The sequence below is a fragment of the Hermetia illucens genome, chromosome 4 (genome assembly GCF_905115235.1).
Source record: "Hermetia illucens chromosome 4, iHerIll2.2.curated.20191125, whole genome shotgun sequence".
In the NCBI taxonomy this organism is placed as follows: Eukaryota; Metazoa; Arthropoda; class Insecta; order Diptera; family Stratiomyidae; genus Hermetia; species Hermetia illucens.
In genome coordinates, this window is record NC_051852.1 from 15,817,841 (window position 1) to 15,832,617 (window position 14,777).

Below are 14,777 nucleotides of genomic sequence, written 5' to 3' on the forward strand. Positions count from 1 at the left end.
TTTTTTCTACTTTACGGTAAAATTTCTGATAAACATTCGTTGAAATCGTGCAATAACCCAGGATTCTCTGAGAACAGACTCTTTATCATGCTGGCATCCATACCTTCACTGCGGAATGCATCCAGAATATTTGAGATGTTATTTCCGAAATCGTAGTTCATTAAAGAATTGTAGTTGAATATATTGTCATTGTTGTTGTTTGATATTTGCTGACCATGGCACAGAAGGGGATTTCTCGCCTCGGATAGGTCCAGAATTGAAGCATTCTGATCTGGCATTATATCGCTCTGGAAATGTGGAAAAGTTTAGTAAACGAAGGTGCATAATTTTCGCTAAGCTATACATATTCTATCAAAAACGTCTGTTTAAAGGGATTATCAATTTTTCTATTGCTAAAATAGCACGACTGTCCTCTATATTCCTGCCGAGTTTGAGCGTGATCTATCGTTTGGTTTTAACAGTGCTCGATTTTGCCAGCCTATCTCAAGTATGCTTTGCGATTTTTACAATCGATAAAAACATCGAATAAAGAATTTGTCTCAAATTTTGTGCTACTAATAGAATTCCATGGACCTCGGTGCAAAACCGAGGTGTCTGGAGTTCCTTATTAAGGCAGTCCTAGACCGGATACCGGTTATTGGGCCGTTGATGATGATGAATAGAATTTCGTGGGCCGAATGACTGAAAATGTTACGTCAAGCTTGTCAAAAACACAAGCATATGAGTTTATTTTTTTCTGTCCTGCTCGTTAGCGGAGTCCACTCGTCTAAATCGAGTACGCCATTTTTCTCAGCGATATGCTTGGTAATTAGTCTCGGTGCCGTACATATGCCAATAACTCCTGTTCATTTCTCGATAGGATCGGCATCCGCCTTGTCATTTTGGCATACTCAATAACATTCAATGTGTTTTTTTAGTCGGCCTGCCACTAAGGGAAACCAGGTACGATTTGCCATGGTAAAGTAACTCCAACTATATTGATCTCCCCCGATTATTCTTCAGCTTAAGGCTGCATAATTGGGAGTTCTCACACTTTTTCCCGTCGGTGAATGCTAGATGAGCTAAAAGTATGTAGGGTCGGGCTGAGAGTAGGCCCCAACCGACCAAGATCGGATTGCCTGTTAGTGGTATTTGAAGAGCAAGTGAATCTGGCGGGAGCGAATCGAAAACAACAGCCCGAAAACCGACCTCCCCGGACTGTAAAAGGTGCCAATAGGACCCTCTAAGCTAAGGTAAAACAGCACCACTGAGGACTGCATGTCATCGACGCTAAGAGGGCCCCGGGGGATATGTCTTCTCTTTCGATTCCAATTGGGCCGTAGATATCACATAATAGTTTACGAGGATCAGTTCTTCAGGGACTTTCTCAATTCGTGCGTTGCTAAAATCAACGGCGCTTGACTGTGAAACTCAATATTATCCCATATGACGAGATCCCCAGGAGACCTGTTGCTGGCATCTAGTTGTCGAAGATCCAAATAGGCAACCTCGCCCAATCTCTGCGCTTCCAAAACCCTAAGCTCCCTATCGACGATTGAGTGGTGGTCAAGGAGAAGGAACCCTAGACGAACAATCAGTTCTGCCTACCCCGTATACATGGATTCATTAGAAAAGACGAATTACGGATTGGGGCTCGGAGTCAGAAAACCAAAATGCAGTTTTCTGCTCTGCGATTTCGACTCTGTCGTGGTCACCAAGTTATACGAGCGGGCATGGAGATTGTCGAATGAACGGGCCGACGAATTTGCGAGGGCGTTGCCCTTGGCAGTCTCTCGGTGAATTCCAGTCTACATCTCCAAGCAACAGTTAAGGGTGAAATCTACTCAGATTACTCAGCAGACGCTGGCCGTAGATGGCTAAGGCTTTAAGTCGAGGAGAACCCTCCTGTACCAGACGCGTGCAAATACGTGCAGGATTACAATTCTGTGTTGACCTCAAAAAAATCTCTAATAGCAAGGTTAGAGTGGGGGCTGCTATCCTTTGTAAATGTCATAGGCTGACTCTGAAAGACTGAGCTTACTAAATTCTGCTGCCCTTGCTCTTCCTACAGCAGTCATGGTTTTAATAATTAGCATCAAAACAGCACATCACAGTAACTCGGAGCGACCACTGATATTTATCATTCCTGTCAGGAAGACACTGCACGGTTCTTTATGTCTGGATCAGAGTTCCAGTGATCTAACCGTAGTCAAGCGGAGGACATGTATATTTCCTTAGCTTACCTCATTCACGACCGACCAGCACTATTGGAAGAATTATAACATCTGGTGTCTACCATACCGTGGAGCTGTGATGTGTTGATAAGCTGTGATGCCAATGTAAAGCACACGTGGAACTAAAACTTGTCCAATCTCAAGAAGGAGAGCAGGATGATCTTCAACTTTTGTTAGTTAAAGAGATATAAGTCGACATTCAGCATTGTCAAGAAGCGGTCTTGGATGGAAAACTGCCGGAATATGGAGGAACACGGGAGCCTATTCTTTCTTAGAAAATCCGAGGGCACCTGGCCGGAATCTTCTGGTGAGGCACTGGAGCGTTTCGCCGCCAGTGAGAATTGTGAGCCAAAACCCTGTTTGAAAGCTGTGCAGTCCCAGTCGTTTGAGAATATCAAATCGGTAGTCATCGAAGATAAAAGCCAGCTGTGCTGCAAATAGTTTTCCCCATATTAATCTCAGTCTAAACAGCATAACGCTAACCATGTTTCAGAGACCATAGGAGAGTGTTGTGCCGCGGTTTCTAGATAATTATTGGAGCTGTATTTTATTCAAACATGTACCGAACGTCTACAGACTTGCTGCTGGCTTTTTATACCGAAAATGGTCAGGCTAGGCCATGAATAAGGCTGTCTCAAGCAATCGATCGCACCTCTTCGGTGCTCTAGTTGGTAACGATGGATGAAATTCTATGATGTGCCTGTGGCTTTAAAATTTGAACTAGCCTTATAAATTCAACCAAAATGGAGCTGATATAAACGACTTGTGGTTTCGTCCAGAACGGTGGCAATTCATCAGACGCTGTCTCACCTTTGTTGTTAAATGTTATTTACCATCAAGAGACCTCCCGCAGCTAAATGAAAAAAGATTGGCATTTTCTTGAATGGAAAGGATCTGGGTGTAAACTTATATCCCAAGTTAAATTAGAGGCTAAACCGAGGGCTAAGACCTTCGTAAGGATCTAAGGTGTTCCACAGGAAGATATTCTTAGGATGTACGCAGCCGTTGTCCCTTCTATCCTATTGTACGGTTTTATTGTGTGTTCGGTGCTGAGAAAGAACTTCAATAAAATAAGGCTTAATAGGATCCAGAGAATCGGATATGCAGATGTTGATGTGGCTCTGCACTCCTGTCCAGTTGTCCTATATATCCCTCCCCTGGACGTTCACATTAAATACGCTGTATTGTGCTGTGTGTGTGCTGTCAGACTCCGTGATTTTGTTTACTGGGCAGCGGCCGTAGTAACATCCTAGAAAAACTACAATGGTAAATCTGGGCATTATCAATAGATACGTCTTACGCAAGAAGAGCCTCAAGAGTAATTTTGAGGTAGCTTTTCCAACCAGAACAGAATGTAAGATCGGTCGATGTGTTATGGTGTTGTCACAGAATTCTTTATCGACGTGTGTGGAATCGGAGCAAGAGAATACCCCGATACGCACACTGTAACCGAACCGTCCTTTTTTCCAGGACACGCCAGTGTATTCTTAGTGATACTGGAGACCCAGTGGTCGATGGCTGGGGCATGATCCGAGCCGTAAGCGTAAAGGTACGACCGCCATGCTCATATGTCACTAGCGCGGTAGCAAACTGCATGTTTTGACTTTTTAGCAAATGCATATAAACCAAAACTGATAAAATTGTAACAGTTCACGAATTCATTATTCAAATTCAAATGACACGCAAAGTTCCAAAATATTTCCTACCAGGAAACTCGGCTGCGTCACGTCGCTCAGCTCCATGGATAGCACCCAAGCATTCAACATTTGTTGTTGTGTTTTTGCGATGATATAAGGGAGCGTTTTTCCATCTGTCCGGTCACGCTGCTCCGGTGGTGAGGTAGCGTTTGATGAGTTGCCCCTGCCCTGGACGAAACCGTCAGTCATTTTTTGGTTTTTTAAAGTACCTTAATAGTTTTTCTGACTAGGGCTTTGAGCTCAGTTGCGCCATTATCTTGGGTAGCGTAACTGTTTATGTGACAAAGTTCATTCAAAATAGCCCGGTCATAAGAATAAGCGGGCTGGCCAATTGGCCATCCGGAACTTCGTCCTTGACAGTCCTTCGGTGTATGCCGTCTACGTGCCGTTCGTGACTCTGAAGGGTGAAATCTATTGGCACTACTTGACAGTCGCTAACTCCAGATGGGGCCAAGGACGATCTGGCCTTCCTACAGCAAAAGCCGATTACGAGAGCCTTTGGACCAAACGCGCGCGGAGGCATGCAGGATTACGGCGGTTTCCATTCACTTATAGGAGCCATGCCACCAGACTCGGGAGACCCCTTTATCTTGCATTTTCGAAGTTCGAACTTCTTCTGCAACTGCCCGGAAACAGATAAATAATTCTTTGGGGTCATCAGAGAGATATCTGGTTGTGAAGGGCATTTTCTGTTGTACACTACGAGCTGGCACTGGAAATCTAAGCCTACTAGATTCTGTTCGCTCTGTCCTTCCGACAGTGGTCACGGTTTTAGGAGTTTGTGACATGAATACGGCGTACCACAGCGCTAATTCGGTTTTTTGGTACAAATACTTATACCTACCTACCTCTAACCATTCCCCCTGATCCCAGCATTTTACTTTACATGAAGTACTGAGTACATTGCTTCAAAATCTCCTCCTTTTCCACTGACTCAGCGGCTTGAGCTAGTGGAAGATAGCCTATTTCGGCTCACAGCGTCGTTTTGTGATGCCGGATAGAGAATCAATGGATTTTCAACATTGTTCCCGGCTAGGCTCCACGTACCTTTGCCGTCACCTCTCTAGTATTAGGTTTCACGCCTTTTCGCCAGAAGCAAGTGGTAACCCCCAAAGTCCACCCCAATACTCTTTCGTTTCCGTTACCGAAAACTGTACTGTCTGGACGCTTTGTTGAGAGATTTGAAAAAGCTCCGTTGATTCCTTGTGTATGTTGCATTCTGGACACGTCTGGAGTGACTTTCGCCATAATGTCGTAACCGACTGCATACAACAGAAAGTTTTTGCTTTTAGTGTGTCCAGAATTTTAACATTTCCGGTAAGCCCTCTGCACGTTATTCTTCACCCGTCTGCTGGCATTGCAAAAGCTGAGTTGAGTTAGTCTAGCAATGTCCGGCCTCAGTGAGTCCCGCCGACGCTCCAGACGAATTTTCCATGGTGGAAAGCGAATCTTTTGACCGTGCAATCTGACAGCCGTAACTGCACCACAATACACAAGTGATTGTAGTTGCCGCTGCGACATATCAGCACACAGTCGAGATGCAATCTCATCATTGATTTGAGATAGAATTCCCGGAGTTGCTGGAGATGCATAGAGCCTGAGAATACCTGGTCTATGCAAAGAATCCATATCTGAGAATTCCAAACACGCTCTTTGGAATTCGTTCCGAACCTCAGCTCGACGGTAGAGAAGAGTGCTTCGGTGAGTACTGAAATTGTTGTCTGCAGTGCGGTGTGGTGTTGTTGATGTCGCCGCCTCTGCCCCCATCGACTCTCGGTCACCAGTTTCCGCGATGATCTCAAGTCGAATACGCTCTCTGATGATCGTCGGGATTGTGTCGCTGCGAGTTATAAAGCGGTACTGGTCTGCGACTCGCTGCACAGTCACGTGCGCGGATTGCGGGAAACGCTCGACGAAACTATGATGCAACAAACGGCGGTAAGATGTTGTACCCGCCCCCGTCGATATTTCGTAGTAGGAGCAGATGATGAAGAGGTTCATTTCCTCAGTCCACTTCATCCGTTGCCTATGTGAACCTGCTGAAGTGGTCGTCACAGATTGTGGCGAAACAGCTGTTGTAGGCGGAGTAATGCTCCAGGTCGTCTAGACGTCGAACCGCCTCACGACTAGCGGTTTCGGCGCTGTGCTGTATATTATGAAGCCCGACCCAGTCATCAAGTTAGACGAGTCCCGCCGATTATCCGTACCGGTTCTTAAATTTCTTCTTCTTCTCATATATGGATTTGCACTTTATACCACCTAACTGCCAGGTGTGGTGATAGCTTCCTCAGTGAATAATCAAGTCCTGTTAGCACTGATGAAGGGAACAGGTGGTTCCTGAAATACCGGTATTTGCAAGACCAATAAATAACACTAGCGACTAGAAAAAAGCAAGGAGGGAACCGCAGAGGCCGCGCAAGGATAGAGAATGTGATCCATCGTGGATCTTCCCCCTTCGACCGCGGCACCTGGGTCCAGAGATTCACGGCTCCATGCGCGCGGTCGAGCCGTCGTTTTTTTACTCTCATTTTTCAGGTCTTAGCTCGCGTTTTGGTTTAACGCGATAGGTTTACGCGAATCCGTATGTTTGTGAAGTTATTTTCAAGATCCGGTGCGAACCCACACACTGATATAGACACCTGAATTTTGTATAATGACACGTGAGGCATTGGAGCGCTCAAAGGCCCCCCCTCCCCCCATATTCTCAAGCCTGATTACCATAGAGGTGTCCAAAAACGTGTCGACCGAGCGCTACGATGGAGCTTCAGTATTTCCCGGCGGGCTTTCATGGTCAATTCCGCCAACTTTTTAGGTTTTTGGGATAGCTCTTCCCTCTAAGTCGTCTCTGGCATATCCTCTTAGTTCATTATAATAATAATAATCGTTGGCGCAACAATCCATGTTGGATCAGGGCCTTGAAGTGTGTTAGAGCACTTCATTCAAGACCGTAACGGTACACTAGGAGGCAATGTTCATTACACATTCATAAAACGCATTATCACTGGTGATGTGTGTGGGGGGGGGGGGCAATACAATAAATTTGAATTAATAATATTTCGTGTTTATTTGACCAATTACCGGTACTTTTTTAGCAGAGTGTAGAAGTAAATCAGGAGGACTTCCGCGTAATTAAACCTTTTAAATCTTGATGTGAATGACCAAAATTGTCCACATTGATTAATTTCAGAAATAGGTTTTGACCAATTGAACCTATAGGTTGTAAAGGTGCTGAGAAAACCAAAGGAACGTGACTATAACAGGAGCCTTGTGAAAAATAACCACCCATCGGAGTTTCAGGATTGGATTGATATTTTTTCTAGATTGCTTTCATGGCAAAATTTGAAAAAGAAAAAATTAAACTTACCTCGGTAATCTTCTTAGGAGTGAGTAAACTACCAGTTGCAATATTTTGAAATGTTTCCGAGAACGCGTCAACTTCTTCGTACGGATCTGTTTTTGTGTGTCTCTTCCACCAATTCGACTCTTCTACGATAGCTATTGCTCTAGGTTTCTCTCCCATAGAGGCACCCGGATTGAATTCCATAGAGTTTTCATCCATATTTGAAGGTTCATCCTTGACATGGGTTAATGATTCGAATAGAGGAGTCTCCAGATTCTCAGTAACATCGCGAAGATCACTTGGAATTTGTGGTGGTGTCAAGGAGATAATATTTGCAGCAGGAATTATCTCATCTGGCTTAGATGCCTCTCGTTCACCCTCGTTGTTATTATCACAATTTAACGAGATCGATTGATGATGGTTGATGAATTTATAGATGTTCTTTGGCGGCATTACCTTGAATTCCGGGCGACCTGCAACATTCAATGTTTGATAAACGGCCGCTACAATCGGTACACAAACTTTTTCAATTTGTTCGGCTTGTTGGTTTTTCAACGAGATAAAATCTTCATTCTTCGTTGGTCGAAGGAGACTTTGATTGCCATAATCAACAATCCGTACAAGCAGAGGTGGGCCTTCGAAAAAATGAAGTACCGCGAAAGGCATTTCTTTATTGGCTCTTGCGATTTTCATTGCATCCGTATCAATAGCTGGTATAAGTATTCCATTTTCAGATATTTCAGACTTACAGAATTCGTTGCCTGCATCCAAGTCCATAGTCGAATCATCTGAAGTTGTTGTGGCTGATTTTCGATTGTTAGCGAGTTTCGGTCGAGTGCTTTTTATATTTGTTCCTTGAATATGATGGGTTTCGAGCTCATGGGCACGGAGAAGTGTCCGTTTTGAAAAACTCATATTGCAACGGTCGCATGTCCAAATCGATCCGAACTGAAAAGACATTACGGAACCCAATAGATGATTTAAAGTTTGAAAATCCTTAAAACTTACCTCTGACGAATGCGATTTTTGCGTGTGACACACCAAATTCGACATTTGATTAAATCCCTTGTTGCAAACCGTACATCGGTACGGCCTCTCATTTGTGTGGATGTAGATATGATTTCTCAAGTTACCTTTCTGATGGAATCCTTTATGGCACATATGACAACGGAATGGTTTCACATCCGAATGGGTTTTCCGGTGTGAAATTAAAGTTGAGATTCTATTAAACGATTTGTTACATGTCTCACAAGCATACGGTCGTTCGACAGAATGAATGGCACGATGTTGACTAAGAGTTGATAGTTGGCGGAAGGCCTTTCCGCATTCGTTACAAACGAAGTTTCGCACGTTCGTATGGGTGGGTAGGTGACGCATTAACGTGTACTGATGTTGAAAGTTCCGGGAACAGATTCCACATTCCCAGACCTTGATGACTTTTCCGTCCCGGTTAATATATTTTACAAAATGTGGGGTTTGATTCTGGGATTTGGCATCTCCAGATGAATCAACAACAGCGGCAGGTTCTGGTTTGATAACTTCGGACGTGGGTGCTGATGTGCTTTGTAATGGTGTCAAGACAAAATCATTGTTTTCTGATTCTTTGGGAGAGATATGTTAGTAAGAAGAATGCTAGGAACTGTGGGGAGATTAATATAAGTTGTGCAGTTGTGTGGGAGATGTTTGTAATTTAAAATCCACTCAACTTATATAAATAAGTAGGGAGAGATTGCTGTAAGTTTAACCATGAAATTTACAGTGATCTAAGTGGATTTCAGAGGCAGGATTTACCGCGGTGTTTTGATAATTATGCAATGGTGTCGGTTCGCGTTGACTCAAAGTTATTATTAAAAGATAAGATCTTTAAAGGAAGAATGTGTCAGAGCAAGAACGATACATTCTATTCACTGTTCTTTTTTTTAAATTTAGACCCAGCAATAATTTGGATCAGGTAGAAAGCTCCGCACAACCCAACATATACTCTTTCAATTGTGTGGCTATAATTACTTATTGTTTGGGATAAGAGCACGTCCCTTCCTTTCAGCTTTCCAATATCGTGTTCAGGGCTTGGATTTGTGATATTCTTAATGGCCATTTCCAGATTATGTGTACTATTCAAATTGAATTCATCATCAAGCAAGAAATCTAGGGGTGATTGGTCCAAACTAGTATCCGACCAGTTGGAATTAGAGTTAAGCTTTTCTGGAACAACAATATTTCCGCTCATGCTTGGTACACCTTTACTACGACCACCAGTACTCTGATTTCCTTTCGATTTATTCATATCAATGAACACTTCAAACTTCCCAACCATAACATCACCACTCGTATCTGATTTATAGTTTTCCCAGCTCATTTTAAAAAACGATTACTTCCACTAGAAAGAAGTCGCTCTTGAATATTCTGTTTGAAAATGCTCCCAGCTTTTCTGTTTCAATTGTTTGGGATGTACGAAACACACCAAACAATTTCTAGGACCAGCACTCTGAGAAGTTTTGAAAAACAAAAAATGCATTTGGAATATTTTCACGATTGGAAAATTGTCAAAAGAAAGTAATACTATTTCTCTGTACTCACGGATTGTGAAAATATAAAAAACAAAACAGGATTCGATCGTTGGCAGCTTTATGACACACACTGAAGGTATAACTAAGCGGGCTATGAAGGATATGAGGTGAAACTAAAGGAATTGTTGGGCGAGCAAGAAAAAAATATTTGAAAATCTTCGAGATTATTCACCGGAGACGTTCGACAAACAAATGAATGGGTTTTCTCCTAGAAATTGAAAAATTTTTTCATTACATTGCCTTGGAAACGGTTTCATGGCCTACTTGAGACCGTGGGAATCCTTTTGAAATTGTGTTCTCACGCTAAAGTGGCAACAGGTAAGTTCTATCTTTTACGTTTTTTTTTATTTATTGACTGTATTTTAGTACGAGATGATAGAATATGGGGAAAGTAGTCTTGGCCACTCCCAGAATTCAGGCAAAAACGGAGATCCAGGAAGAGGGGTCGCTTCAAATACATTTTTTTTTTGAGGAAAATGGGCAATATTTCGAAACAAGGAGCTCAACACTGAAGCAAAATGATATTTTAAAGCGTATTTTGTAAATGTCCTGTGAGTGCATACAGTTTTCTGAAAATGGCTGGGGAATTTAATAATTTCATTTCAGCCATCTCCTTTTGGGGGGGCAAGGAAAATTGTCGCTCCGATCGGATATGGGGGCTGCTGAGCAATTGAAGGTGTGCTCAACGTGCGACCCACTGGCTACTTACTATTTTGGATGTTGTTGTCGATTCGGGACAGGTATGAACTGAGGCATGAGCACCACACCGATTGAATTTGGGAAAGAGTAGCCCCTGCTGATAAGGGTGGGGTTTTCTTGCATGATGATATGACAGGTTGGATTATTCCATCAATACCGAATTGGGTTTAACTTCCACTTAAGGATCCTCTCATGATGCAGTTGAACCATGTCACGTCCACAGCCTGCGGACGACAGAGAGATTCCCTCTTAAATATTCGTATATTTTCTTTCGACATCCCTCATCTTACACGCTGGATGTTACAGGAAGGTGGCTTTTGTACATTAGGTGATGTTTAGGTTGATTTGCAGTAATATTAAAAACTACAAAGTGAGGAAATAATTGGGTTTCATTATAGGCAGGGCTTTGATCTCCTGGCGCAGATGGTCATAGGATCGCATCTTCTTTTTCTTTAGCTTTTTTCCCGTTCACAAGCGGGGTCGGCTCGTCGTGATCGATTTCGCCATTTGGCTCTATCAAATGCCTGATCTGGGTACAATCTTGAGGCTTTTAAATCCCCATCCAGCGTATCAAGCCAGCGTTGTTTCGGCCGACCTCTTGGTCGTTTACCATCGACTTCGATGTTCAGACCAATCTTGGTAAGTGAATTCTCGTTAGCACGAATTACATGACCATACCATCGAAGACGCCTCTCTCGCAACTTTTCCGCGATCGGTGCCACCCTATAACGATCGCGGATATCCTCATTTCGGATGTGATCCAAACGTGTGACGCCACTAGTTCAACGTAACATCTTCGTCTCCATTACCGTAAGACGTCTTTCATTGTCTTTTATAGTTGGCCAACACTCAGAACCATAGAGAGCGACAGGACGGACGACATTGCGGTAAATTTTAGATTTAGGACGTTCGTTGATACGTCGATCACAAAGAACACCAGTTATGGAACGTCACTTCATCCAGGTTGCGTTAATATGTGAAGCAATTTCATAACGCAGTTCTCCATTGGCTGGTAGCTTTGACCCGAGGTATTTAAATCTCTCGGTTCTGGGCAGATCACTGCCGCTGACAGTGATTGTGCCTGTTTCATGGGGATCGGTCGTCAAAAATTCAGTTTTGTTTAGATTCAATCTGAGAGCGTGTTGTATGAGGCGATCATTCCATTTTTGGACAAGTTGCTCGAGATCATTTTTGCTATCAGATGCTAGGAAAATATCTTCTGCATAAAGCAGTATGTAGGGCGCTGGACGTTGGATATACCGTGTGACGATGTCCATAACAAGAATAAAGAGGAGTGGCGAGAGAGCGCTTCCTTGATGAACACCATCAGAGACACGAAGTGGTTTTGATACACCCGCCATACTTCGAACTTACTTTTCGGATCGTGGTAGAGCAATTAAACCCAGCGCACGAGTTCTTCTGGCACTAAGCGTTGTCGTAAAGCATACCAGATGAGTTCGTGTGGCACACGGTCAAACGCTTTCTCTAGATCCAGAAATGCAATGTAAAGAGGGCGATGCTTCTCACGGTGTTTCTCCATGAGTAACCGCGCAGCGTGTATTGCGTCAGTAGTTCCGCGTTCTTGACAAATCCGGCTTGATTCACGGTTATTTCAACGATTTCGCGAATACGGTTGGCAAGAATGAGTTCAAAAATCTTCATAGTTTGGGAAAGTAACCGGATCGTACGGTAATTTGAACATTCTGCTGAACTACTTTTCTTTTTCCATATTGGAACAGTAGTACTTTCTTGCCAATCAGATGGTGTTCTTCCTTCCTGAATAACCCGATCAAAGAATTCACTGAGGCACAGTGTTGGGTCCCAGCTCTTCGCTTTCCAGAGCTCAGATGCAATGTCGACGGGTTCTGTGGCTTTTCCCGATTTCATTCGTTTTATTGCCTTCTCGACATCAAGAATCAATTTACCACTGTTTGAAGAATGGCATTCTGACACGTTTGAATGTCCTTCCATTGGGTGTCACTGAAGCTACAAGACCAGATTTGCTATAGATCTAGCGATCTTTTTGTTAGTCACCAATAGAGTTTCCTTATCATACCCCCAGAATCTTCTAGCTAAGGCTTTGGGAACCTGATTCCGGTTTCTAATCATATTATCTATTGAAAAGGCATGAGCAGAGGATGTCGTCATGTTTTCGAAGTTAACACCGAGGATTTTATGGTGGTTAGTGGTGGGAGTAGATTGATTGTACCCTGATATATACAGCAGTAGGGATAGGGTGAAACTTGAAGCGTATCTTTATACTTGAATTCTTAACGTTAGGTAGCACCAGATGATGGTTACTAGGTGTCTCATTATCACATCTTTGTGCAGCCTCAATTGTGTATTTCTGGTGTCACAATTTAACTTATTCTCCTTTTTTTTACATAAGTTCACCTGGGTTCTATGATATGTCGGGTTACTATCGGTTTCCGTGTTCTACCCTCCTTTTTTTCCAGGCGTGTTCACTTATCTCACGTGCTCTTTTCAACGTACTGAAACCATTCTTTTGATTTGTCCTATGTAAATCTTCTCGAAGTCTGGACTTGTTACTCGTTGGCTCACAAGCCGTTCTTACCCCCGATTTGGTCCTTTTCTGGTAACTCTGGCAATACAGGTATGAATAGTTGTATATTGAGTTTGAGGTAGCCACTTAATTTGCCGTATGACGATTGCTTTGTATGCTAGCACTGATAGGTTGATTGCCTATTAGTACATTTGCATATTTACTTCTTAGACCCGTTTGATGAAAGGGATTACGGTGAGCAACTAGTTGGTACCTACGATGGAGCATAATACCTGGGAAATGCCTGCTGAACCAACACCAACAGCTCTACTACCAAACCCTATCTCAACCTCCACGTCATGACCGCTGGGAGCTCTTTTTTAACGAAAAGTTGCAGACGGAGAAGGATGAAGGCGAGTCTCCCGCGCCTAAAAGCGGGACAAACTTCGAAATCTGCCCCAGATATGATATCAAAATCATACTTGGGGATTTTAACAGCCAAGTAGGGACGGAGCCTGTATTCAGGCGATATGTTAGCTCCCATAGCTTACATCAAAATACAAATGATAACGAACTGCGGATTAATGAATTAGCAGTGTCACACGAAATTATTGTTGGAAGTACTTGGTTTGTGCGGAAAGCGGTTCACAAACACATGTGGGCTTCTCCAGACGGGACCACTTCTCAGCCTTGATGAAAGTCAGAACATATAGGGGGGGCCAATATAGACTCGGATCACGGATGGAGATGAAGCATCAACAAATGATTTTCGCAATCACCTGAAGAACGTTATCATAAATACGGCCACAAAAAGAGTCGCAACGGCTGGTTTGACGATGAATGTAAGCTAGCTACGGAACGGAAGAATGCTGCATACTGAGTAATATTGGATTCTCGAAGGACGTATGTATTTCTCGGATACTTGGGTTCTTAGCAAGAAGAATTGCGAACTCTTGACCGCGTTCGAGAGAAGAATTTTCCTAAGAATTTTTGACCCCCTACATGAGGATGGACGATTCTGTACCCTACATAACGACGAAATCTATGACCGATACCATGACCGTCAAGTTGTGGATAAAATCCGGCTCAATAGGTTACGGTGGGCGGGTCACTTAATCCGTATGGATGGGGATGATCCCACCCGGAAAGTCTATAAGGGCAATATCTATGGTAGAAAAAGAAGACGAGGCAGTTCCTGTCTGAAATGCAACGATGGCGTAGGTCAGGACGTAAGACAGCTTTTACGGATATCGAATTGGTGGACGTCGGCGCAAAACCGGGATGTTTGGAGTTCCTTATTAGGGCATGCCTAGACCGGATACCGGTTGTTGCGCCGTTGATGATGATCACGACCGCCGCAAGCTTTTGTTAGGATTGAGGGGGGACCGCCCTTCTCCCTCCGCATATACTTCCCGCACCCTACGTGAGTGGAGTTGAAAATTCAAACTTTACCAAATTTTCATGGAGGTCGGGTGAATGATGTAGAAATTGATCTGTCGATTTAGAAGTTAATCCGATGCAGCACCATCTAGTGATGATTTACGGCAACTTTTATACCGTAAAAACCTCCTCTGTCGAACGGTTTTGGGGTCTATCAATCACAACCGAGTATGTACACCACTTCCATTTTTATATAATGGATTAAAAACGTTCGTCTACTTTATTGGAAGAAAACTGCTTCTGAATCATACACACTATGTCGGTACAAATATGTGGAACTGTAGGCACTGTTGGACAAGATGCTTCCTAAACAAAAAT

The 14,777-nt window shown here is 43.3% G+C and overlaps 1 protein-coding gene across 2 annotated transcripts; it reads right to left on the reverse strand.

The window, feature by feature from the left end:
- Positions 1-9,924, reverse strand: LOC119655948 (zinc finger protein 84-like). Of its 2 annotated transcripts, none has more exons than XM_038062151.1 (5): positions 9,828-9,924; positions 9,258-9,735; positions 8,259-8,851; positions 7,275-8,198; positions 1-287 (listed from the first exon to the last, which is right to left on the reverse strand). In XM_038062151.1, the coding sequence occupies exons 2-5, from the start codon at positions 9,604-9,606 to the stop codon at positions 12-14; spliced, it is 2,142 nt and encodes a 713-aa protein (XP_037918079.1). In that variant the 5' UTR covers positions 9,607-9,735; positions 9,828-9,924; the 3' UTR covers positions 1-11. The 2 variants fall into 2 exon arrangements, with proteins under 2 accessions (XP_037918079.1, XP_037918080.1); XM_038062152.1 differs by lacking the exon at positions 9,828-9,924 and having other exon boundaries at positions 7,275-7,723; positions 8,000-8,198; positions 9,258-9,632.
- Positions 9,925-14,777: the final 4,853 nt, after the last annotated feature.

What these genes read in the sequence shown, in the direction of transcription:
- LOC119655948 (XM_038062151.1), bottom strand. Translation starts at nt 9,606, where the DNA reads ATGAGCTGGGAAAACTATAAATCAGATACGAGTGGTGATGTTATGGTT. An exon ending in GCTCTTATCCCAAACAATAA is followed by an intron (nt 8,852 to 9,257) that starts GTAATTATAGCC and finishes TCTCTCCCAAAG; the next exon opens with AATCAGAAAACAATGATTTT. An exon ending in AAAAATCGCATTCGTCAGAG is followed by an intron (nt 8,199 to 8,258) that starts GTAAGTTTTAAG and finishes ATGTCTTTTCAG; the next exon opens with TTCGGATCGATTTGGACATG.